This window comes from Pteropus alecto, unplaced genomic scaffold (assembly GCF_000325575.1).
Source record: "Pteropus alecto unplaced genomic scaffold, ASM32557v1 scaffold143, whole genome shotgun sequence".
NCBI classification, from domain to species: domain Eukaryota; kingdom Metazoa; phylum Chordata; class Mammalia; order Chiroptera; family Pteropodidae; genus Pteropus; species Pteropus alecto.
Genome location: NW_006434828.1, coordinates 2,699,369 through 2,725,187, shown reverse-complemented (window position 1 = coordinate 2,725,187; position 25,819 = coordinate 2,699,369). Strand labels below are relative to the sequence as shown.

Sequence of the window (25,819 nt, the reverse complement as noted above, 5' to 3'; positions counted from 1 at the left end):
CGCCCCACCCCGTCCTCCCCCTAGACGCCCCGCCGCCAGCGCACCTTGTCCCTCAAGTGATGCTCTGCAGCTTCGATGTTCAGTGGGTCGTCAAAATTCAGAAGATCCTCAAAAAGAGAGAAACTCACAGTAAACAACAGAAAGACTCTGTTCTGCTGAGTCATTTTATAACCAGCTGGTGAAACCTAATCAGCGAACTGTAGAACGAGAGACCTCGAGTCTTGAGATTCCACTAAGAACTTCAGTTCGTTTGAGGCAAGACTATCCAACTTGTATTCAAAACGGGCGAACGGCTGAGAGAAGTGGGGGTGACGTTTACATGTAACCGTCCAAAGTGCCCTGAGAACGGAGGCAACAGCCACCCCACTAATTTCCTATGCTGCCTTTGATAACTGGAGAATGAAGAACCAGTCTCCTTATGAGCATTTCCAAACTAAGGCCCTTTCTCTCTCCCTTGCACATTAGTTTCCCCCCGTACTTCGTGATGAATGACCTTGCCTTTGTAAGCCGGGGCTTCCACTCCGACCTTAAACGATTTCCCTTCATCTTTTCAGTCGCCTCCCAAGCTCTGCACTCACGCCCAGCAGTGAGGACACAGCGAACCGACCGCACGCGGGCAGGTGAGGGCCAGTAGGCCGATGTCACTGGCCGCAGGGGGGGCGCCAGCCCTTTCCACTTAGAGAAGCCCTGGGATGCCCTCCCCGCCCTGAAACCCGGGGATTTCAGATCAGAGGCCACACATCACCTGGCACCACCTCCTCCTCCCAGAAACCCAGGTGTTAAGAGCCGTCTTTTTAATGAGCCGTGGCTTTCCGAAGCCACAGACGGGTCATCGTAAAGATGACCCTGTCTCTCTTCAGGAGAAACGCTAAACTTGGAGACTGTAGTCCTGACTTCAAATAAACATGGGCGTGATCAACGTTACAAACGTAACGGAAGTCCTCAATCTCTATGATTGTCTGAAAATAAATTAGACTCCAAGTCCCAGAAATAGGCCAAAACAGAAAGTACAGTACACGAGACATGCAGTGTACGTGAAGACCACACCGGACACACACGATTCCTTATTCCCTTAGCCACACGTCTGACCTAAAATGAACATATGGGTCGGAATAATCATTCCAGACTTAATTAGCAATTTTGACAGGCTGTAGAATTTGGAAGGTTGGGAGCACTTGGAGAGATAAAGACTCTTATCAGATTTCTTAAAAAAAAAACTCCAAGGAGCCGAGGCTTATTTCCTTCCATGAACTCCCCTGGGGTGAGTTGTCAGTCAAAACCATTTCTGGTTCAGGGCCAGGGAACCTGGGGAAGCAGTGGGAAAGGTTCTGCCGTGGTGGCAGATGCCACGACACGTGGGCCCCGGAAGGGCCCGAGGTGCCCCTGTGCTCTTCGGCCCCCTCGACCAACGCCGGGGACACGAAGGCTCATCGTTGCCATGAGGACGACTGGCAGGAAGTCATGCTCAGGCCTTGCCACTCCAGAGGGACACTTCACTCTAACGAGAAAGCCCAAAACAGAAACTGTCCCCAATGGCTTGGTGCCGAGGTATGACTTCCTGTGGAGATCAGGGGACGTCCTGAAATCAGGAAGTCTCAGTGTGTTGCTTGTGTTACAGTGGACATCAGATGACAAAGCAGAGGGAAGTAGGGACTTGGAGTCTGATTTTGAGACTGCCGTTTTTTTAATCTTGCTGACGACAAGAACGAGAGCTCTGTGGCAGAGCAGCCCCACCCCAGGGTGACTGAGCTGTGCACGTCCATCTGCCGCCGGCCAGGTAGTACCCTCCAACAGACTGGCATCTTGGGGGCTGTCCACGATGGCCTCGTTTTCATGGAGGGACCTTAGGTTCTCTGACAGCAGCAAAACTTTTTCCCCCAAAGACAGATCCTTGGAGTTTCTTTTAAAGCTCTTTTACGATCAGAAGGTCAAAATTCAAAGGAATAACAACATTACATAAAATGCGAGTAGCAGCTTGCAGCTGTGCGCTCAAGCTCCTGGCCAAGCCCCTTCTTGCCCTCCAGCCCTCGCCTGCATGAGCCGTTTCCGAGGACAGTGATCGTCGCAGGCAGCTTGTCACTGACACACCACCTCTATGGTTCTGGTTCGTGAAAAGCCTAGAGTTTGGGGACCACACGGTCCTTCCCCAAACCAAGACACGTGGGAGTGGAGAGGGGGCCGGGCCAGCGCCTGCCAGCCACGGGAGTGGGAAGGGGCCGAGAGCGACGGAACCCGCCTCGTGCCCAAGAGGCGGAGGCGGCCGCTCCAGGACCGGAGTGGGGACGCTCTGCCCGTGGCCCTGCCTTCCCCAGGATGTCGCTCAAAAGCCGCTGGTTCCCACCTCACCAGTCCTGACTCATCAAAGCACAGCAGAAAAGAGGGGTCAGGATGGACGGGTGCTGCTTCTAACCCGTGTCGTCCCTGACGTGATGTTTAAGACAAGCAGGCAGGGAATCGAGAAAATCAAGAAACACTTGGGATTCTGGTCAATATACTTACAGTAAACAAAGAGTTTAATCCCCAAACAACATCCTGAAATGAAGAAGAAAGAAGACAGGTTTCAGGCTCCTGTGCACGTAAGTCTTTTAATCCACGCCCGAGAAGCATGTACCGAAGCGTGGTGACATCTCCCTGCAGCAAACTGAGCTCCCCCGAGACAGAAAACTAGAGCCTTCCCTTCTGCGGGCTGAGTCTGTGAGAGCAGACGTGGGCCCCCCGCCGAGGGCCGGGCCCGACGGGCCCACGGGCGGCATCTGCTCAGAACCCGAGCTTACCTGTCACTGCCCAACATGGTTCGGACTTCTGAAGTCACCCTGACAACAGAGTCTGCCGCCCTGGGAGTCACAAATACGCTAGTCCCCTGTCCCACTGAGTCTTCATCATTCTGCTCTAGCTCCTTTGAAAATCATGGGAGACTGACCTTGTTTAAAATTCGAAGATCAGAAATACCCATTAAAACAAAACTGAACACCAGTGTTCTCTGGACTGACCGGCGACCACTGTGGGACCCGATCGCAGATTCTCTCCTGGCCTCCCCGCCCCCTCCATCGGCCCACGAGCTTGTCCTCCTGAGGGCTGTGCTCACTCCGACACTGCGGCACGTGGCAATTTTAACTGCCCCTTGTTCTCTCATCCATCCGTCCCTCTGTCCGTCCATCCTTCTGGTGTGAGCCAGGCCTGGGGCCAGGCCTGGGTTCCCAGAGGACTCACCAGGGAGGAGGATGTGGGGCACTGCCAGGAACAAGGACGGCAGTCGGGGTCGCCTTCCAGGTAGAGAGACTGCCTGTACAGGAGCTAAGTCCCAAGAGGGCAGGACGCGTCCAGAGCGTGGCGAGAGGACTGGCCAGGCTGCCCATGGCCAGAGCCCACACCTTGTGAGGAGACACAGTCACGACTGCACTAAGCCTGCAGTGTCCTCTGACTCTGCGACGGGGCCCAACCTCCCTCCCTGCGTTCCGGCCCCAGAGTGCCGACTTGGCGACGGCCAACACCTGACTGTGCTTTCTGGCCACAAGGAGGGGTCCACCCCCAGTGTGCGCTGTCTCCCAGGAGGTGTGGTCACGTGCAGAGCTAGGCCTGGCCCCCGCCCTGCTGGGCCACTTCACTCTCAGAGTCCTCTGAGAGCTGGGGAGCGGGGAAGGGGGGCGGTCTCTGAGGGCGAACCAGTAAGAAGGGGGAGGTCTCTGAGGGCGAACCAGTAAGAAGGGGGAGGTCTCTGAGGGCGAACCAGTAAGAAGGGGGCGGTCTCTGAGGGCGAACCAGTCAATCAGCACATGGCCGCAGAGCTGGGTTTCTGCACAAGCTGTGTGGAAGGCAGGGCCTAGACCGCTAGCCTGCGAGGGGTGGTGGGGAAAGGAGCCTGGCACGCGTGGGCAGGGCAGGGCCCCAGCCCGTCCAGGCCTGCTCCAGCTCGCCCTTGTGTCCAAGGGACAGTGGCGAGTAGCATCTCTGTGACCAGCCGCTGCTGGCTTTTTGAGCATCTGGCACACACTTAGACTTATAAGTGGTTTCAGCGAGGACGACTTTGATCCTCCACACGTGACTGAGCCAAAGCTGACATGTGTGGAAAACTCTTACCCTTGGGGGGAGGTGGCGGGAGAGGGGGGACGGCATGAGCGACGTGCCCGCCAGTTCTCGGAGCCTCCAAACAGGCCAGTTTGCCACCTGCAACCCTCTCAGGTGGCCCACTAAGACCAGGGCCTCAGGGGGCCTGGTCCATGCAACTGTGCCGCACGGAGGCCAAGCCGAAGCAAAGTGCAGGCTGGGGACAGAGCTGCCCCCGCACCCAGGCCTGCAAGGCCGTCTGGGTCCAACACAAGACGGGGTGAAGGCGACCCCCGTCTGAAGACGTTTCGTCCATCGGAAACGATGGGAAGGGCCAGGCAGCCGCCTACCATGAAGTGCGCGCCGGCTGGGAGTGCTGGCCACTTCTGACACGGAGCTGAGGCGATGTGAAGACACTCCAGGTGTCCCGCAGACACCACGCAGGAAAAGCCTGGAGGCGAAGCCACAGCTGGTGGCCTCGTGTGGGCACTCGTGACGTGTGCCCCTGAAAGTCAAGCCTATGTCGTAGAAGCAACCGGGGCCGTTTAGTCAGTCCCCAGGGGAGGGGCCCTCCCCTCGAGGCACACCTGGCTGCCGTCCTGCCACCCGTCTTCGGTCCGGAGTAACTCAGAGGGGACATGAAGGAGTCACCGCTACCCTTTCCTTCCTATCGTTCTTCGTAACTGTCCTCACCTTTAAGGGTGAGATGACTATAAAAGATGGGGACAAAGGGACAAAAAGAGCAGAAACTAAATTATCTGAAGCACAGACAGGAAAGGCCAGAGGGGAGAGGAAATGGCCTGACGGTCCCGCTTCACTGAAGAGAACCCGGCAGAGGACGTGACCGGGCCGAGGGCTTGGCTGAGCAGTCCCAGGCGTGGGCGGTGGGACGAGGAGGAAGCAGGGTGTGCTGGCCACTGATGTGGACAGAACAGAGGGGACACCGGTGTTCTCACAGGTGGCTGGCTACCGAGGGAGAGGCCCCCGGGGCAGAGCTGCGGTCAGAGGCATCGCATCGTACCTTTAACGTCCTTGTGGGAGCCCAGCCAGTGCCGTCAATCGAATGTTCTCGCAGCAAACTGAAACACACAGACAGGCAGGGTGGTCAGCAAGGAGCAGCGCCGGGCACGTGAGGGACACGTGTGCCGGCGCCGCCGACGGGTGCTCTCGGCCTGAGTCCTGTCGTCAGGAGCTGTCCCCTCACGTCACCCACGTCCCCGTCCCGCTGTGGAGGCCTTCCCTGCGTCCGAGGCTGGACACGCGCCGAGTCCAAGCTCCCATGTTATCTCTCCTCGCGGCACCCACGGGCCTTTCATCCCGACGGACATGGAAGTTCGAGGCTGGGCAAAAGCCTGCTCCACACGGAGCACCAAAGAGCACGTGTCAACCTAGTGGTAAGAGCTGAGGGTGACAATCGTGACAACGGGGGCAACTGACACTTGGAGGTTCCTACTTGTGCATCAGCTCGATCAAGCCTCAGTGACCCGGCAGGACGCGGCCGCCCTCCCCGACCTGTCTTGTTGGGCGAACACGATGTTCTGGATGGTGCCGACCCACGGCGGGGCGGGCCACCCTCAGGGACGCTGCCCTGGCTTCGGCGGTCCGTGGCCTCGGCTCTAACCTGGACCCAGGTCATTTTCATCACTGTTCTATCACTGAATACACCTTATATACTCTCGTATAAAAGCTTATCCCCTACTTCGAAAAACTTATTACCGAGTTTCCTTCCGGCAAAGTTAGTCTGGCTTCGTGGAATGACATCATGCTGGTGCTGTGATCGGTTCCGATGAGACCTGACTCCACAAGCTGCTTCCTGCCCACCTACACCTCCTACAAGCCACCTGTCTGCAGCCGATGCTCACCTGCCCAGTGGCCTGTCTACCTGTTTCACGTTGATCAGTAGGACCGTCACGAACGATGTAATCTGGCCGATCTCTTTTGATTTTGTGTTTTGGGGCTTTTAATCTTAACCCGGCTAAATCGATCAATTCTCCCTGAAGGTTTCTGGCTTTCGGAGGAGGCCAGCACCTGCTAAACCCCCATCGTACTTTTCCAATAATCTGGTTACTCAGAAGACAGCAAAAGCGACAGGGGGACTCCTGCTTGGGACCGAACTCTGACTGGAGAAGGGGACATGAGCACAGGCGAAAGCCCAGCGGGGAGGACTGGACCAGAGGCCATTTGTAACGTGAAACTGAAGATCACTGTTTTAAAGTTTCAATACTTAAGAACAGTTACTTAAAAGATGCCTTTAAAAAGGTATACTTATGTAAAACGTACTTCCATCTGCAAAAAACGAGGATGTGGAAAAGGGCCCCGTATGCAAACTGGATGGGGAAACGGGTACCAACTGCACGTGCATGACAGAAAAGGGGGCTGGCATCCCAGCGGCCAGGCGCGCTCGGCGCGTACGCTGCCTTTCAAAGGTGCCTCGTGTTTGCTACGAGCAGCGAAGTGAAGGAAAAGGTCCCCCGATCGCATCGACGACATCCTTCCCTCTTGGCTGAAAGCAGCCACGTGGAAGGGATGCAGCCTCTCATTAAAACGCGGAAAGGGCTCCGACCCCAGGGAGCACTCTGGGCAGGTGGCAGGCGACACTGATATTGCATGGCCTTGGCCACCAGAGGGCGCAAGAGGCCGCAGGTCTGCAGGCGGAGGCCAGGACAGGGCAGGCCCCGCATCGACGACATCCTTCCCTCTTGGCTGAAAGCAGCCACGTGGAAGGGATGCAGCCTCTCATTAAAACGCGGAAAGGGCTCCGACCCCAGGGAGCACTCTGGGCTGGTGGCAGGCGACACTGATAGCGCATGGCCTTGGCCACCAGAGGGCGCAAGAGGCCGCGGGTCTGCAGGCGGAGGCCAGGGCAGGGCAGGCCCCCCTCCAGCTACTTGAGTGTAGCCGGCGGCCCCCCATGGAGGCGCCCTAACCCTCCCCGTCCTGGCTCAGCCTCACCACCTCTCGGTGGAGGCCCCAGTCTCCTACACCGCGCTCACAAATGCGGAGGCAGGGAAGGGGCGCTCACCTCAGACATATCTCGCCCGTCTCTGTGATGTTGGGGTGCCAGATCCTGGTCAAGCATTTCACCTTGGGGGGCTGCAATGCAGAGAGGGAGGGAGAGAGATTGATCACAGGCTCTCCTGACCACGTCTGCATCCAAAGCCTCGTCACACCCCATCGAGCCCCTTGTTCCGTGGCTGACTTAGCATTCAGGGGACTCAGCAGTGTGCAGCCTTGGACAGAGGGTCACGCCACCCACAGGACTGTGCTGTCACCCACCCTGTACCCCAAAGTGCCAGCCTCACCGGTAAAGCCTACCGCATCCCTAACAGAACCTCCTACAAGCCCCGGGGCCTGACAGGGAGTGGTGCTGCCAGCTGGGCCTCGGCTACTTCTGAGCACCCTCCCGAGATTCTGTCCCCTCCAGGCCCTGATGCCAGCCAGGAGCTCACGGATGCCTTTGCATGAAGTTGCTGAACTATGGCCGAAGGTTACTGCTCCCCGCAGGGGAGGCCGGTTCCCTCTGTGTATTTAAGATGCTACAGTCGCTCACACTCTCCCAGATGCAAGTGGCAGCCCACCTTACGAACGAGGGGAGTGAAAAGGAGGATGTGGGAACAAGGCACACGTGGCACACGTGGGTAAGGCTGTTCTCCCACGACTGCTGTTATAAAAGCAGTCCGTGTTCACTTAAGGAAAGACAACAGAAACCGAAGACACATTTACACGTATCAGACAACTCCACCCAGAACTAACCTCCACTACGCTCAAGTCCCTTTCTGAGCCTCCTTTCGAGGCCACACACAGATACGTGGGCACACACATTCACTCTTCTTATAGAAGTGGGGACGTGCGCTATATATTCTTTTGCATTGTCACCATTTCAGATGGCTTTGGGCTCGCATTTCATGGGAGAAACAGCCAGTTCCCGATTACTGGACATGTAGGCTGCTCCCACTGCTACTACAAACCGTGCTACATCGATGCTCCACCCGGCTCGCATCTCTAGACCTTTCCCCTCGATGAGGCCAGAATAGGAGCTGCGGCCGGAGCGAGGGCTGCAGTCACAGCGCCAGCGCCCTGGCCCCCGGGAAGGCCCAAGCCCGCCCTACCTGCAGGGGGCGGGCCCTGCCCCAGTGTCTTCTCACAAACGTTAAAGTGCCAACTCTCTGTCACAGCGGGGGCGATCTTCCCAGTTTATCGTTTGGCACTAATTTGTATTTGATGTCATTCTGAGGTGAAGGCTATTATAAAGTCTTTGTAATTAAATTTTTATCGTTGATACCAACCTAGAAAAAGCATTTCACTATGCCAACGTTCTCCCGAACTTTTCCTAGTACTCCCGAAAGCGTCATCTTTTATTTGTCTAGAACAAAAATACTTCTTCAGCACCCTCGTGAATTTTCTTCCTGATCTCCAAACACCAAGACATCGAGAGACTCCGAAAAATGATTCATCCAACTATGCAAATGCGGGTGTCCAAGGAGAACAGGTTCAGAGTGAGTTTAAACCAATTTAACACGCTCCGATCTGCGTTTCTGCGCATTAGGGGGAATGCGTCCAGCCCGCGTTTCCAGTGGGGCCTTCAGGCCAAAGGGACGGTCAGGCCGTGCGACCCTCTGGGTTACAGGACGCAGTTAACACGGTGGGCAGACCGCTCGCTGACCCGGCGCCCGAAGGAACCGAAGGCTCGGTCCCCCCCCTTCTATGGAGTCCCCGACACACGGTCTCCCCGCCTGGCGCTCGCCACCTCCCCGAGGGTCCGACTGCATTTGCGCCCTCTCCTTGTCCCTTCCCACCTGCTGGAGTTAGGTGGTGGCGGACGCCTCACTCGTCAACAGCCGTCTTCACTGCAATCTCTGCACGAGAGCTGTGGACCCGGATTCAGACACACACACTTTCCAAACTGAACGGTTCTTGAAGACCCCACCCCACCCCCAACGCAAGACGAATGGCCTGGGCCCCACCTTTCACCTCGGTAGCTGGCACTGCCATCCGCCCCGTCACATGGCGAAGAACGTAATAAATGACGAGTGCCGTGCGGCAAATCAGTGGGGGAAGGGGGGCTCTTCCGCGGACGACTGGCTAACCCATCGGAAAAACGACGAGCCTCACTTAGAGCTTCATTCCACAGACGCTAGGCAGAAACGGTGCAGAACCGTGAGAACTGGGAGCAGACAGATGTGTGACTGGGTCTGAAGCCCGTTTGAAGCATTTCGCAACATGAAACACTCGTGAGGGAAAAGCAGATTTGACTTCAGTGAAGCAAAAACAAAGCCTCACGGAACAGCAACAACGAAAGACAAGGGAAAGCAGGAAAATACAGCACGGCCGAGAAAACTGGGAAGAAAGTCTGGTGGAATTTCTGCATAAGAACCCCTGCAACAAGACAAACAAACACCCCAGTGGGGACACGGGCCAAGCACATCTCACAGAGAACACGAACGGCTACTAAGCGGGAAAAACACATTTAACATCCTACTTAAGAAACAAAACAATTGGGTACCAGTGATTTCCTCCCAAAATAGCAAAGAGAAGAAAACAATGCAAACACCCCATTTTGCTGAGGGTTTAGGAAAAAGGGAATCCCCACACTGATGGTGAGGCCACCCAGTGGCATGGCGTCCCTGGAGGTCACGCAGCAGCACGGAGGAGCCTTGCAGCTGGCACCGACTGCTCCCCGGCTGCGACCCCACATGCAGGAACGAGCTAGGAGGGCAGAGGCAGGCGCCCCGCCCGCCGCCCGGCTGCCAACCCAGGGCGCAGCCGGCTACAGCTGTGCAGGCCGGGCCTGCTTTTCACATGGTCTGTGATCTAAGGACGGTTTTCACATTTTTAAAAGATTGTTTAAAAGAAAAAGTATGTCCCAGAGACCATACATGGTCTACAAAATCTAAAATATCTACTGTTTGGCCCTGCACAGAAAGCCTGGTTCATAACATCCAAAATCTGGTTGAACAGTGGCCAACGACTTAACACCATGATGCATCACAGACGCACGGCTCTCATTGATGACGTGATTACACATAACCGACCCGAGAATCTGTTCATCAAACGTTAAGACGCCGCTGCCAGGCCATGTGTGGCGTGGTCCCACTGTGTGCATGACTACGGTTGTCTGGGACACGGCCCACAGGCTGCGGCGTCGCCTCTGGGTGCAGTGACTGTTTCTGCCATGTGTTCTCTAAGACGGGTGCTGAGAGGTGCTTTGGGGGTCACTGGGGCATCTGGCCCTCCTGGAAACATGGTGGGACGGTCCAACCCCGCCCCCTCTGGAGCTACTCTTGGCCACGTTACCTGATTTGGTTATGGCACCAATAACGTGAGGGGATGTGACATGGTCACCTCCGGGAGGACACTGGTGCCAGAGTGAACAGCCGGACCCTTTCTCCAGCTTCAGCACATGTCTCTCCCGACCACCTAACGACCGACAAGCCCCGGAGCAGCGTGCATGAGACCTGGGGCTGTGCAACACCACAGCCGAGCTGCCAGCGGCACCAAGGCCCTACGCCCCCACTGGGTGCCCCAGCACCCCGGGGACCCCCAGCGCCGTCACCTCGCTGGCTCATCACTGGCCTGGGTCTATCTCCCGGGAGACTGAGGTTATCACGAGGCCACGTACCTTCTCATCTCCAGCCTGAGATGAGAAGTCTCAAACCTGCACGTTTCAGGAGCTTATTAAACATCACTGAATCGTTTCAGCCAATTTCTGAGACAGAGAGATTACGAGGCAGGCTGGAAGCTGTGAGGCTAAAGTTCGGTGACAAAGGACAAAGAGCCAAAGGAAATTCTGAATTTTGGCTGCGGGGTGCAGGTGTGCGCGTGGAGGGAGGGATATTAGTGTTTTAAGTTTTTTCTAAATTCATGGCCTGTTTCATTGATTGACAGCTTTTCAGATTCACTATCTTAAAAACAGAACTTAATTGCAGGAACTGTGTTACGGGCTAAAGGAAATGCCCTCATGAAGTTTGGAAATGACACCCATTAAGTTACGGCACAAAAGCAAATGAACCCCGAGAAAGCTCCACGAGGCTGCCTCGGGCTCACCTGCTGGAAACCGGCCGTGTCCCCTCACCCAGGGAGGCGTGTGGGCCCGAGAGTCACTCTCGTGAGCTTACCCCGAAGGCCCATACCCAGTGCTGGTTGAACTTCCTGTACCATAAGTGTGTCGGGAGCGGAGTGCCAGCCACTGGTCAGCGTGCTGCATGCGTGGTGGGCACTGCCCCTCCGGGGAGCTGACGGTCGAGTGGAAGGAGATGCTGAGGATGCTCCGTACATAACGGCAACAGCCGCCGCTGCCCCTGTGAGCACTGCCCTCACGGTGCCCTGGGGGCGGTGTCACCCCGTACCCCCTGCTGGGAGGCTGGGGCAGCCGCCCCCTCAGCCAGGATGAGAGCAGAGGGGCACAGAGAGGCGGGGAGCGGGGTGGCAGCCGCCCTAGCAGCAGCAGGGAGCGCTGGGTCCACCCCAGGGGGCTGGAGCACTCGGGTTTCGCTCCTGATGAAACCGGACCAGCCCATCATGGAGATTTTCCAACGGAGACAGAAACCGAAATGTCAAAATCTGAAGTCATCGTAAGTCACCAATTAATGCAGGAAACACGTCTTCGAGGCTTCGTGGTTTCGAGCCTCTGTTTATGCCATTTCCTGCCTCTCGGTGTCTGAAGAAGTCATGCCGGGGAGGAGCAGCGTGACGTCTCCTCACCGCTCAGGGGCCACCAGGTGTGCGGGGAGGGCGCGCGTCAGGAAGCTGGGCAGCTCAGGGCACGTCCTTCAGCGTCTCCGTCTGAGCCCCTTTCCTCGACGTGTAAGGATGTGAAGTTAATGTCACCCACGGCGCTGCTGGGGAGTGACGTGCGCTCGAGTGAGTGGAGCGCCTGGACGCTCTCGACCAAAACCTGCTCCTTCCGTGATGCTTTCTCACGCTCTGCTCTCCCTGGGCTGGGAGCGAGACGCCCGCTCCTGAGTGGTGTGTCCTGATGCTAAGCGCCGTATCGCCATCCCTCTCCAGATCCACTGCTTTCCCGAAGATCGTGTCCAACTCGCCTCCCTGTAACGGTCACCTTCTTCAGATGAGCCGTCCGCAGAGACGGCTACGTCCAGATCATTTAAGGCCCTGCCCGTGCAGGAAACAGTGCAGCTCGCTGCCAGCGTTTCTACACGAACACGCTCTTTGAGGCTGAAGCGAATCTGGCTGGTTTTCAACGCGAAAATAAAATATAAAAACTGTTCTTGGAGTTACTTCTAAACGGAACTCGCCCCTGAGCCCAATGAGATGGACGCGCACGATGATCGGCGTGTAGTCAGTCACACGTGCGGTCAGTTTCAAAGCACGGAGCACCGCCAAGCGGAGACCACGCTCCGCACGAACACCGCGTTTCCCTCGGGTCTCCTTGCCGTCCCTGTCGCCGTGCGAGCAGCTCGCCTTGCAGGGACCGCTGGATTCCGCCTCCCGGGGGTGGCCGTGTGCCCTCGCGGAAACGGCCCCCAGACAGGTGAAGAGGTGACGTCGTCAGCGCACGGACGACCTGAGGGCACCGCTGCCTTGGCTGCGTTGCTGCACCGGCTTCTCGGTCAGCGTGAGTCTGAGGTCTGCAGGGCGGACCGCGTGCTCAGGACCGTCCGCGAGCGGGACAGGACGGAGGAACGCTGCACGGTACCGTGCAGAAGCTGGCGAAGAGCTTCTTGTACCCACGCTTGGGCCTCGGCTGGGTGGGCGAGCGTCTGATCGGCCGCGTCCACCGCTCCACGTGCTCGCGGCAATCCAGTGACACGCGGCCTGAGTCTTCTTTCCAGTTCCGCAGGGCGGACCGCGTGCTCAGGACCGTCCGCGAGTGGGACAGGACGGAGGAGCGCTGCACGGTACCGGCAGAAGCTGGCGAAGAGCTTCTTGTAACCACGCTTGGGCCCCGGCTGGGTGGGCGAGCGTCTGATCGGCCGCGTCCACCGCTCCACGTGCTCGCGGCAATCCAGTGACACGCGGCCTGAGTCTTCTTTCCAGTTCCGCTGTCTCCTTCACTCATGGCATCGCTGTGGAACGCTGACACTGTCACCTCCTGTCACACCACGTCAGTGCCGTAAGTTCGCCACAGAATCCGGCCACGGTCGTCCCCCTGCGACCCTTTTCTCAGATCGTTCGGCATGTTTTCCATGCTAAGGAGCCGTCCCAGCTGCACCAGCCCTGTTTCGATGCAGTTCTCTGGAGAGCACGGGCGATGGATGGCAGACGCTGGGGGTGAGGCTAGGGCCGGCATCCACACGCTATCTCGGGGTGAACGTTGCAGCCGCACGGCTGCCGGCGAGGATTCTCGGGGCCAACGGGAAAGGGGTTAAAGGTCGGAAATGGCAAGTACTGCATGTCCAGCTGCTTCCAGAAACCTTCCGGACAGCCCCGACGCTAAGCGTCTGCGCTTAAGCCAAATCCGCCCCCGCCTCTCACCCGGGGGAGCAGGTGTCGCCAAGCCAGGCTCCTGGGCTTGTGCTCAGGAGACTGTGGGACGTCTCAGTGGGATGCTGGACGGACGGATGGACACAGACCTGAAACGCATACTTTCCTGTCTGCTTAAAAATTAAATTTCTTTTTTTGGGGGGTGGCTCCAGAGCACGTCTGCTTTACACGCAGAAGGTCCTGGGTTCGTGCCCCAGGTGGAGCCACGGACGAGGCCCCGGGTGCAGTAGGCCCCAGGTGCGCCCCGCCCTCAGAGATCCAGTTCTTAAGGGGAGACGGCAACATCCATAGGTCAGGGGTGGAAGTGGGGGTGGGGGCAATTAAAGAGGGAGGAAAAAGAAACAAAACTAAAAACCTTAAAAAAAAATTTCTTTTTTTGTTTTTCTTGCATTGCTAACTTTTACCCATCCACATACACTGCATTTTAAAAAGAACTTTTAATGTAGTAGCCCAATAAAGATCAATTTCCATGAGTAAATGTTTGGCTTCAAAAAAGTGTTATGGCCCCTGAACTGTACCCTGGCGGGGGGGCGGGGGAGGAAATGCCACATGGGGCCATGGGGAGCAGCGACGGCGGGTGAAGGAGTGGGGCGCGTGCCGTCGCCAGTACCCACAGCCGCAGGTTAATGAGGGGCCTGATTCTGCCATCAGATTTCTCTCCCCTATTTGGCAAGGCCTAGGGTAGGATGGGGGAAATACAGGGGCCTGATTCTGCCATCAGATTTCTCTCCCCTATTTGGCAAGGCCTAGGGTAGGATGCGTCAGGGGAAATACAAACACGCGTGTGCACCATGCGCAGGCAGAGCTGGCCGCATGCCAGCCACGACGATCAGGGACGGCGTGTCTCCGGGCACACCTGGCCCTCCACGGCCCCCTCGGGGTGTGAGGGCTTGCTCCGGGTCTTCCACAGTTTCTCACGGCCAGAGTGAACTGCCCAACGAGCCCCTAGACCTGAGTTTTCTCATTCCTCCCCCATGGTCCCCAACCCTGATTTTGCACCGAGGGCGAGCTGCCCGTTCTCACTCCCACACCTTGTCAACGTGGGCCGCGGTTTCCTCGTCCCCTAGAACATGTCCCGGTGATGGGCCGACCCAAGTCAAGACGACTCCAGTTCCCTTCGTCCTTAAAAGCTTAACTGGCCCTGACCACTTTCTAAAAGCAATTCTTTTTCTACTCTGAATTCCTGTAAGACCCCTCGGGGTCCTCAACCCCCTGGCTAAGGACTGGTACTGTCTGCGACCTGTTAGCAACTGGCCACGCAGCAGGAGGTGAGTGGTGGGCCAGCGAGCAAAGTCACCAGTGTTTGCAGCCGCCCCCAGTGCTGGCGTCACCCCTCAGCTCCACCTCAGACCATCAGGTGCCAGGTCTTCATGGGAGCACCGGTCCCTGCTGCCACAGAGGTCGGGGACCGCTGCTGTGAGGCAGTTTTCGATCATCGACCATTATCTGTCGCCTGCTACTTACCACTTCTATCGTTTTACGAGACCTTTCCACACTTTCTCTCGCCTCCCTAACTGGTCAGAAAGCTCCTTAAAAGCAAAGGCAGAATGTGACAGGACTTGCTCTAACCAGTACCTAGAAGGGTCTTTGAGGGATTACCACGTGGCTGTGAGGATAAATTACCTACAGTCAAAAGTTACAAGTCATTGTTTTCTAAAATATACACTTTATATGCTTCCAGAATTTGGTGTCACGTTACAAACAAAGCTACAGTTTTAAATAAGATGCTGTTTTTCTTCAGGGCCAGAGTTTAACAAATAAGACTGGCATGAGATCCACAGGAAGCTCACAGCAAAGGTCCCGCCCGGGCGGCCGCTGCGGCCCGCAGACCTGTCCCCCAGTGCGGGCTGCCCGGCACAGTTCTCACAGATCCTTGCTGACGAAATGAATCTGTCTGCTAAAACTAAATGCTGCTGCTCAGTGACGTTAACCACAGAATTGTCGGTCGTTTCAGGAATTATCAGTAATCAGGCCGGGGCGGGAAACAGAGACGCCATGCGGGGTACTGCTGGGCCTGTGACACCGCCATGCGGGGCCTGTGACACCGCCCAGCCACCCTCTGCTGGGCCTGTGACACCGCCCAGCCACGCGAAGGGGACACGGGCTCAGACGAGGCTACTCACCACCATGTTGTATGCGTCCGGAACCTCAGTTTCAAACTGAAATTTTCCGCCCTGGTAGTAACCCTCATCTATCAAGAAACACAGAACAAAACAAAAAATCCTTTAAATTAAAAAAAAAGGAAACAAAAGCAAACACCATGTTAGTACTTGGCAAATGCAGAGCATTACGAGTTTAACGACAGGGCCGGAGGGGGCCTTCGTTAGGCCACCGTCCTTCCCCCTGCCGTCCAGCCCCCGTCCTGCCCCGTATCTTCCCCGCCCGCATTCCCGCTCCACACGGGCCTGCCTGCTGTGCGTGCCTGCCCCGGGCGGGCGTCCTCGGGGAAGGCACAGGCATCTTTCTGGCAGACTCCGTCTCTGCCTGTCTCCCCCGCCACACTCGAGCCTCTCAGCCTCAAGTGCTCCACATCACAGCACCCAGTGTATCCCCTCCAACACTCACGACAGGTAACCCCTTGTTTAAGCTGCTGGGTCATCTGTCCGCTGCTGGTCTCCCCCACGAGAACATCAGTGTCACGGGGCTGGCAGACTAGCGGCGGCTGCTGTTCCCCTACTGACTGGCACACAGCTTCCTGTCGTTTAACAAAGGTTTACTGAGGACAGACCCTCTGCCAGCCACTGCTCTAGGCCCTGGGGACATGGGGACACGACCCTGAACCCAGTAGACAGACTCGCTGCCTCGCTGGTGTGCCCTGCCCGGTCCACTGCCGTGGGCTGGCAGGCACAGGAGGCGGCCCCACGTAGGGTGGCACGGCCGTGCCACTCTGGGCCATCAGATCCCACAAAGCAGCCCCAATCCCTCTGACAGAGCCACCAGCCTCTCCCATGCACGCTGCTCCCAGCAGAGGGCGCTGCAGCACGAATGCGCTGGAGCCTGCACACGCCCCCCAGGAATTAAATGACTCAAAATCCCAAGATTTGACAAAATACTGTGTAAAATGAAGGTCCAACATCCCCTAAAACATTTATAACCAAGAACAAATCGTCAATACCTCATCTACCGCTTCCCTCAGCTTTCCGTCTAAGATGGACGCTTAATGGTCTGCTGTCAGCCCCCCGACTCTGTGGTTCCCCTCAGCTTCTGTTCTTCAGCCAGTCTTTCTGTGGTCTCCGTCCTTGATACTATGCTTAAAAGTCTTTACCAAACAAGATTACAGAACTATTTTATTTCTGTATTTTTTAGTAAGTTTACGGTTTCATACATTTCATCAGCTCATTCATTCATCTAGAATCTATTACACAGAATAAGGTGGTTTAGTTTTTTCTAGTTGCTTGCCTATCATCCCACAGTACCCACTTATTTTATCCTGCCCCTAGTTATATGTCTATTTCTAGTGCTTACAAATACACTTGGGTTAGTGATCAACAGCATCAAGTCTTTGGAAAAGGTGTTATTTGGGGGAAAAAATTTAACTCCAGATACAAGAACTTTTTAAATAAGTGGCTTCTGAGTACAGCCTCATTCCCCAAAGTCTCTGAGGCCATCAGCCTCACACCCCGATGCTGATCACCTGCATAGCAGTCAGCGTCAGGCTCCTGAAGCCGCGCATAATGAACTGCCGTGGCTTCTGGGTGACATGCTGCTCCTGCTCGGCCCTCTTCCTGAGGCTCCAGGCCGTGCTCTGGCTGTCCCATCCTGCCCCACGGCGGCTGTCCCCTAGCCACGTCCCTTCACTGGTGAGTGCCGCCTCCACCGCCTACCACTTCCAAAGGGGCTGTCATTTGGTCTCACGTGGTTTTGATTTTTCTGTTCCTCTGGCCTCGTCAAGCGCTCCGTTCATCAGCAGCAGCAGGACACCATCTCCGGGCTCACCGGACAGAGCGGACGCTCTGATGTTTTTTTGGTGTTGCACGGAATAAGCCTCCTTGGGGAAGGTGATGCTTTGAGCCTGGAACACTTCTCTCTTCTAAGATACATGACTTCTGGACCCACTCCAGCCTGCTTACGTGTCACTGAATTCGCCCAGAAACTCCACAGTCCAACTTAAAGAGCAGTTGGGGCACAGACTGGAGATGAACCCCAAGATCATCTCTCATTATCAACTCTCAGTGAGGAGCCACTTGGAGAGTTCTCGCCAAGTCACCTGGTGGTCTGGCTCTCAAGCCTGCACTTCGCAGGGTGGAGCGGAGAAAGGCCTCAGCTCTGGTGCCAGCGGGCAGAGGGTTCAGGGCATCTGTCACCCAGGGCACACCGTGGCCAGGGCCACACACATCCAAGTTGCCAACTGTGTCATAATGCAGGGAGGCTACGGCTGAAAACATCCTGCTCCTTAGATAACTGAGTGTCCAAGTACGACAGGGCAAGCAGCAGGGAAAGCTCCTGTCCTCAGCCCCGGGGTGACCACGGGAGGGCTCGCCTCCCTCCTCCCATGCCCTGGGCCCACGCCCTCCTGCCTCCCAGAACGATTCGCCAGTGCCTTCCAGCCGGTTATGGGTCTCCCTGGAAGGTCAGGCTGCTTGAGGGGGGGAGGGGGAGTGTGGGCACCAAGAGCCTCGCGGGAACCCACTTCTAGATGGCCCGTGTCCACGTGTGCCCTGTCCTCAAGCGAATGTGCCCGCCGGCACCCCCAAAGTTGAGTCCCGCCAGCTGTCCTTTGCCACCCCCACCCCCCGTAAAGGTGGGCCGACTTCTCATGTCCTCTGACACGACACTCTGCCTCAGCTGTAAACTAATCGCAGAGGACAGGAGGACCGCGGACGCACTGGTCACCGTGACGCACCTTGAACGGACGCCTTCGGGGACGGCTGTGCCCTCCCCTGTCCCACACCCACTCCCGTGACGGGCAGGGCACGGTGTCACAGGACCTGGTTCGTGCTGGACTGTCTTGATTTCCGACACACTGTGGCGTCTGGAGGCCGGGCGATCACTGTCTCATTCAGCAACTCCTACCCGCAGCCGACTGTGAACAAGCCACCACCGGAGAAGCAGGCCTAAGGGCCGTCGATAAGCAAAAGGCATGCGCCTTCTTCCGCCCAGGTGACCAGCGCCGTGCCTCGCCGGTCCGCCAGGAACTAAACTCAGCAGAGACACGGCGGCCAGAGGCACATCTCAGAAGTGACAAGGGAGGAGAGGCCTGACCCGGGTCTGGCTGCGGCAGGTCTGGAATCAGACCTGTTCCGCCAGTGACGTCACGGCAGGTGCTGCCGACAAACAGAACAAGCTCAGCCTGTTCTGAGCTTTTGAGGAAAACACAGAGCACGTGGTGAGTTTCTAAGACGTCACACTGGTAGGGGGTGACGAAACGAATGCTCGCACGATCTCCTCAGCTCTGAGCACTTCAGGGCAAATGAGACGCTCCGCAGTGACTAGTGATCAATCAGGTGGGTGACGAGTCTCGGGAAAGTACGCACGCCAGAAACTGTGACAAAGCCTTTTCCACGTCAGGTGCTTTCCAACTCTCTGATTCTGACAAAATGGAAGAAGGACCCTCATCTAGCAGTCGGCTGAGAGATCGTTTCAGAGAAAGACCCGCTCATTTTTGGCCTCTAACTTTGAAGTCCAAGGACAGAATGGCACAGCTGTAACAAAACACCTATATCAGCAAGTCCCCTTCCGGCCCCTATGAAGCTTATCCTCCAGTGGGAGACAAAATAAGGATGGACATCATATAACAGAAGGTGAAAAGAGCTAAGGGAGTAGCGGGCAGGAGGGGCCGCCATTTTAAATGGGGGTTGGAGAGAGGGTAGGCTGACGAGGAGGCTCTCGGGGCGATGGACACCCCAGGGAGGGAGAGCTGGGTGAGGCCCGTGGGAGGGCCGGGTGTGGAACGCTGAGGAGGCCAGATAGCCAGGCAGGGGACAGGAGCTGAGGCCACAGAGGTGACAGGCGTGGCCTTGCGGGCCCCTGTCAGTGAGCTGGCTTTTACGGAGTGGCCGAGGAGCCACAAGAGGGGTGTGCGCACAGGAGGGCAGGCTCGCAGAGCGGACCCCGGGGCTGTGACTCGTCAGCGGAGGTCACGCTGGTGAGGACCAGGGTGGGAGCGCTGCGGGCAGCAGCACGGGATCGGCTAACGGGTCGGCACGCGGTGGAGAAGAAAGAGCCCGGGGACCTTTGACCCTGCCGTGGGAAGGACAGAGATCGAAGACGGCAGAGGGCACAGCTGCACGACGTTCAACGTCAGACACGTGGACCTGAGGTCTCGCGGCGACGCGCAAGTAGAGGCGCTGGCCGTCAGCTGACGGGTCATTCTGGAGTGAAGGGGAGAGGGCGGGCCGGGGGAGAGCAGTTTGGGAGCATTCCGTGCACAGAAGTGCTTAGATTTCACAAGCCGGCGAGGTCCCTGGAGACCTGCCGTGCAGGTCCGAGGACAGAAGCCTTGAGGTCCTCCCCTTTAGAGGGGTCGGGAGATGAGACGGGGGGCAGCTGGCGGCAGAGGAGGAAAACGGGGAGCCAGGAGCTGGTACAAACAATAACTAGCAACCATCCAAGAGAAAATGCGTAACACCAGAGTGTTATAGCTAAAGGAACTTTGAAAATAATTCAGCATACACGTAGAGTAAGAGTAAGACCAGGTGACAAAATACTCACGGTAGGAAAATGTTCACATCGGGGTAACGTCCTGTGGGACGGGGGGATGAAAACACGAGCCAGGGAGGAAAGGCAGCGACGGCGTCTTCCGACCACCGAGGCGGCGCCTGCTCGTGCTTTCGAGAGCACGACGTGGCAGGGTCCACTGGACACACTTGAAGGAACAATGTCGTCCCTTCATCTTTAATTGTCCATATTCACAGCACACTGGAAATTACACTCTACGCACAATTTAACCTTAAAAGCCAAGACACACACTGCCCTGCCAACGTGATCCGGGCTGGCACGCTTTTTCTGTAACGGGCCAGCAGGTCTGTCACATGTGGTTTTGTTTTTTTAAACAGCCCTTTAAAAAGGTAAACACCGTTCTCTGTTTACAGGCCACACGAAAACTGGCCAGGGTGGGATCCGCCCCCCAACATTGACTAACGTGTGAAGACAAAAGTGTGCGACCCTGTGGGACACAGAGCACACGCAAAGCTTGTTCACTGAAGAGGGCCGACTTACTCGGGGGAAGCTTGCGGGGAAGGCATTAGGTAAGATCCAAAAACTAGGACAAGTGCCACAGTGCTAAAGCATGGTGACAGGGGGAGCGGACGCCACGTGCGGTCAGTCACCTGAGGCTACGCAGTCACCCAGCCAGTCCAGCACAGCTCGGGGGGACCGGCACGACATCACTGCTCTGCAGGAGGAGCTGAGGCATGCTGCTTCCACCCAGGCTGGCTGGCTGGGATCTGAGGACGGGCGGGGCAGGGCGAGGGAGGACAAAGGGACAGGGGAGACAGTGCAGACAGGACGGGGACTGGGGGCGGGGTAGAGGCAGGGCTGGAATGAGAGGGAAGGGAGGCAGGGCACCGAGGGACCTGCAGCCAGGTGCTTAGCTGTGACATGGGGGTCAGGAGGCCACCAAATCAGCTGTTAGGAAGTGGTGCTGAGATTTCCATGGACATAATGAGGAAAGTGATGGAAAACACGAAAAAAAAAAAAAAAACAAATGACAATAGCAAAAAACACAGCATCTAAAATGAAAACTTCACTAGATGAGCTTCACGGAACATCAGACACTGCAGAACTAGAAATTACCCACGACGAAGCACAGAGAGGTATCAAAACCTTGAGACCCAGAAGATGTATAATTTATATGCAGTAGAAATATGTAAGAGATATTAATGTACATAACTGGAATGCCAGGAAGGGGTTACAGAAAAAAACTTAAAAGAAACACTCGTCAAATTATTTCTAAATTTGATAAAAACTGTAACTTGTAGCTCCAAAAAGCTCAATAGACTCAAAGTGAGAAAAACAGAAGAAAACCCACATCAAAGCACGTCATAAACTAACTGCTAAATAACTGCGTGATAAAGAGACAATCTTAAAAGCAGCCAGAAAATAAAAATGCACATCGCATAAAGTAGAACAAAGAATCACCATGACTTCTTATAAGAAAAAAATGCAAGTCAGAAACCAATAGCTGATATTCCTCAAATGCTGAAATTGTCAACTTAAGAATTCAACATTCAGCAAAGGTGGCAGGATTCATCATCAGCAAATAAATCTGCACCTACCCCCCCCCCCAAAAAAAAAGAAAGAAAGATCCAAGGATCTTCTTTGGGCGGAAGGAAAGTAACTGATGGAAACTCAGAGCCACAGAAAGGAATGGAGGTCATAAATAGTAAGGATGTCGACAAACATATAAGGAAAATAGACCATCTAAAGCAAAGAGAGCATCCTGGGTTCTCACGCACGTAAAGTAAATGAGAACCACACGATAAAGGTCGGGATGGGGAAATGGAAACACCTGCTACCTGTCTAAGCTTCCACATTAGGAATTGGAAACAGAATTATACTGAAAACAAGCAGAAGGAAGGAAATAACAAAGATATAAGCAGAAAATAATAAATATTAGAGGAAAGTCAATGACACCAAAAGCTAGTTCTCTGCAGAGGTCAATAAAATTGGTAATCTTCTAGCTAACATGATCCAGAAGAAAAGAAAACAGTAATTTTCATTAGCAGGAAATCAAAGAGTGGATATCAACACAGAGTCCAAAGAACTCAAAGGGCTAAGATATGAAGAGCGACCTTTCACCGATGAACTTTGAAACATGGATGATATAAACGAGCTCCTTGAGAGACACAAACTACCAAGCTCACTGAAGAATAATTAGCCCAAACGGCCCTCTATCTGTTTAAAGAAACTGGATTCATACTTTAAAATCTTACCACAAAAACAAAACAACAAAATTCCAGACCTAGGTGGCGTCGTCATTCAATGAAGAACACTCATTCTGCACGAAGTCCTCTAGGAGACGAGAGGGCAGGACGCTTCCCATCATTCCAGGAAGAGAAAGGAGAGGGAGGAGCGAGGGGGAACCAGAACTTGACCTCGTACCAACCACATGTGAAGATGAACTCCAAACGGATCACAGACCGAACTGTAAAACCTACAGCTATAAAACTGCTCTGTGAAAAACCAGAGGAAATATTTGTATTTCTTAGGACCAAAAAGAAGCACAGGTACTGGGTTAGTTTTGTATTGTTGCTAAAATAAATGACCTTGAACTCAGTGGCTCAAACAATACGAATTATTATGTTTTCTAGGTCAGAAGTCCAGAATGGGTGTCACCGGGCTACAATCAGGACTCGGCAGGACTGCGCGCCTGCCCCGCGCTAGGAAGACCCACCTCCGCCGCAGTCCAGCTTCGCCAGCCCCCTCCTCCCCCCGCGAGGTCAGCGATGACCAGCGGCAATGACGATACACACGACGACACGGACGACCCTGACGGCACTGCGCTGGGTGAAAGAAACCGCTCGCAACGCGCCTCGCTCTGTCTGGGCCATTTATACGACCCTCTGGAAAAGGCAAGCGGCAGGGACAGAAATCAGATCAAGGACTGCGGGGGCTGGGGGTGGGGTGGAGACTGCGTGCCGAGGGGCGGAGGGTACATCCTCCACCTGGTGGCCCGGGCAGCCACACGAAGTGCGTCATGGTGCCAACAACCACACGCACGACAACGGCCGTGAATTCACCGTCTGTGAATTACACCGCACGACACATGACTTTTGACAACGGTAAAGAAAAAGCCTCCGCCACATAAAAGGCACCTTCAGGTGGCACAGGAAACTGAGAAGGAGCCGGGGTGGCTGCAGCGCCACAGCGCTCACCGTGCGAACAGCACGCCGCTCCTGGGCACGTCACACGCGCCACGCCCGAGCACGGTTTCAGCCACAGTGACGCGTGGCTTTCATTTCACACGCACGCAGGAAGCTGGCGTGTGCCGTGAGCACTGGCCTTGGGGCTGAGTGTGAGGCCGAGGGCAGAGGTCGGCAAGGTCGGTGCGAGACGGTGACGGCTGGCGCTCAGGCAGGTGACTGTGTGAAGCACTCACGTCTCCCTGACAGACACGGCTGGCGCTCAGGCAGGTGACTGTGTGAAGCACTCACGTCTCCCTGACAGACACGGCTGGCGCTCAGGCAGGTGACCGTGTGACGCGCTCACGTCTCCCTGACAGACACGGCTGGCGCTCAGGCAGGTGACCGTGTGACGCGCTCACGTCTCCCTGACAGACGCGGCTGGCACTCAGGCAGGTGACCGTGTGAAGCGCTCACGCCACTTTCCCGCTGCGTTTAAGAAGGGAGAACTGCCATTCCACTCCCAGGGCCCTTTGCTGGGGAAGGCGCTGTCGGAGAGAAGCCGGCTCCCCTTCGAATGTGCCACCCCGTGATGCTCGGCGCCACACTGAAAGTTCAAACTCCATCCAGCGAGAACAGGGGCGAGGGTCCCTGTTCTGCGCGTCTGGAACCTGACGTGGGCACATCGACCACCGCACAGAGGGCACGGCGAAAGGCCTGCTCAGTGCTCTGCTCATATCATCATGTCTTTGAAAGCTCCCTAGTTGTTGAGACGAATCTATTAAAACTCGGTGACTCGGTGTAAGCTGTGCTTTTATCATCATGCATTAGTTAAGGAGTTTTATTGATTAAATGTTCAAGTTAAGAAAACATTAGTAATCTAATAATCAAAATACTTAAAAACAAATGTAGGTGACTATACACATAAATATGCAAGATTTACAACGGTAGCTAAAGAATTCCCTGAGAGTTTTTATAGATGTAACGTTAATAATAAAGATATTGTTAACCATTAAAAAAAACAGGTATCTCATAAAGGACTCATATCCAGGTATGTAAACTTTACAACTCAAATGACGGCAGGTCAAGCAACACAACTTTTAAATAGACGAAACATCCAAATACACAATTGAACAAAGAAAACGCACAGATAGCAAACGAGCACGGAAAAGACGCTCAACCTCATCAGCCATTAGGGAAATGCAAATTAAAGTCAATGAGAGATGCACCTGCTAGGAAGGCAAACTCAAAGAGGGAACAGCAGTCATTGGCAAGAACGTGGGGTAACTGGAATCCTCAGGCATGGCTGGCAGGGATGCAAAATAGTGCTTTCACTTTGGAAAAGAGAACGGCGGTATTTTATATAGTTAAACTTACTCCTGTCACAGGACCCAGTAATTCCACTGCCAGGAGAAATAAACACACACTGGCAGACAAAGACCTGCGCTCACACGTTTACAGCAGCTTTATGCATAATGGCCCGAAAGTGAACAACACAAAGGTTCATCGACGGATGGATGTATAAGTAAACCGGTATACGCCCATATGACGGAACACAACTCATCAATAAAGACACGAAATACTATTGTAACAACATGGATGAAAAAGCATCATGCTAAATTAAAGTCACACACCTCGAGCAACACTGTTTTAAAAGGTTTTAAATGATCTAAGTTTCTACTTTAAGAAGGAAGAAAAAGAAAAGCAAATTAAACCCAAAGTATAAGGAAGGAAATAGTGAAGATAAAAGCAGAAATCAGTGAAATGGACAAATGACAAAAACGAAAGCTAGCTCTTTGCCAAGGTCAACTGGAGAAATCTCAAGCTAACATCATCAAGAAAATAAAGAGAAGACCCGGTTGCCAATATCAGGAACGGAAAACGGGGCGTCAGTACGGGGCCTGAAGACATTAGAAGAATGAGAGAATATTCTGAACTTTTACGTCAATCAGTTCTTCAACTTAGATGAAATGGACAAACTGCTTGAAAGAAAAAAACGACCCAAGTTGACTTTAAGAAACATAACGGATGAATAACCCTGTACCTATTAAATAAATTTAATTCATAAATTAAAACTTTCCAAGAAAGAAAACTCCAGGTCCAGCTTGCTTAGCTCGTAAATTCTACGAAATACTTACGGAAGAAATGATACCAGTCCTACACAAACTTTTTCAGAAAACAGAAGAAAATGCTTCTTCATTTATTCTCCTGGGCCAGCATCGCCCTGATGTCAAACCAAAGAAACGACAATAAACCAACACTCCTCACGAACACTGATGCAAACTTCTGGAACCACGCACTAGCAAACTGAATCCAGCAGCATAAGAAACAGACAATGCATCATGACTGAGTGGGGCTTATTATAGGAAGGCAATGTTGGTTTAACATTCAAAAATCAATGTGCCATTCACCATATTCACAAAACAAAGGAGAAAAATCATATGATCATCTCTATTGATGTGAAAAAAAAATCTGAAAAAGTTAAAAACATATTCATGATAAAAAATCTATGCAGGCTAGGAAAGAAGCAAACTCTTCAATCTGATAAA

At 54.6% G+C, this 25,819-nt stretch overlaps 1 protein-coding gene across 9 annotated transcripts in view; it reads right to left on the bottom strand.

Moving 5' to 3' along the window:
* Positions 1-25,819, bottom strand: part of UBE2F (ubiquitin conjugating enzyme E2 F (putative)) — a 45,837-nt gene that overhangs the window by 5,005 nt on the left and 15,013 nt on the right. For 6 of the 9 annotated variants that reach the window (XR_001516706.2, XR_003045766.1, XM_015587852.2 and 3 more), the window contains 5 exons: positions 15,612-15,679; positions 7,067-7,137; positions 5,066-5,123; positions 2,500-2,532; positions 45-107 (listed from right to left, as the gene is read on the bottom strand). Coding sequence is in view for 7 of the 9 variants with exons in the window: in XM_015587852.2 (XP_015443338.1) it covers positions 45-107; positions 2,500-2,532; positions 5,066-5,123; positions 7,067-7,137; positions 15,612-15,679 (293 nt within the window). In the remaining 2 variants the exon portion in view is untranslated. Of the gene's footprint in view, positions 1-44; positions 108-2,499; positions 2,533-5,065; positions 5,124-7,066; positions 7,138-15,611; positions 15,680-16,112; positions 16,184-25,819 lie in introns of those variants that run through there. The other 3 variants (XM_025045407.1, XM_025045408.1, XM_025045410.1) reach the window with 3 other exon arrangements.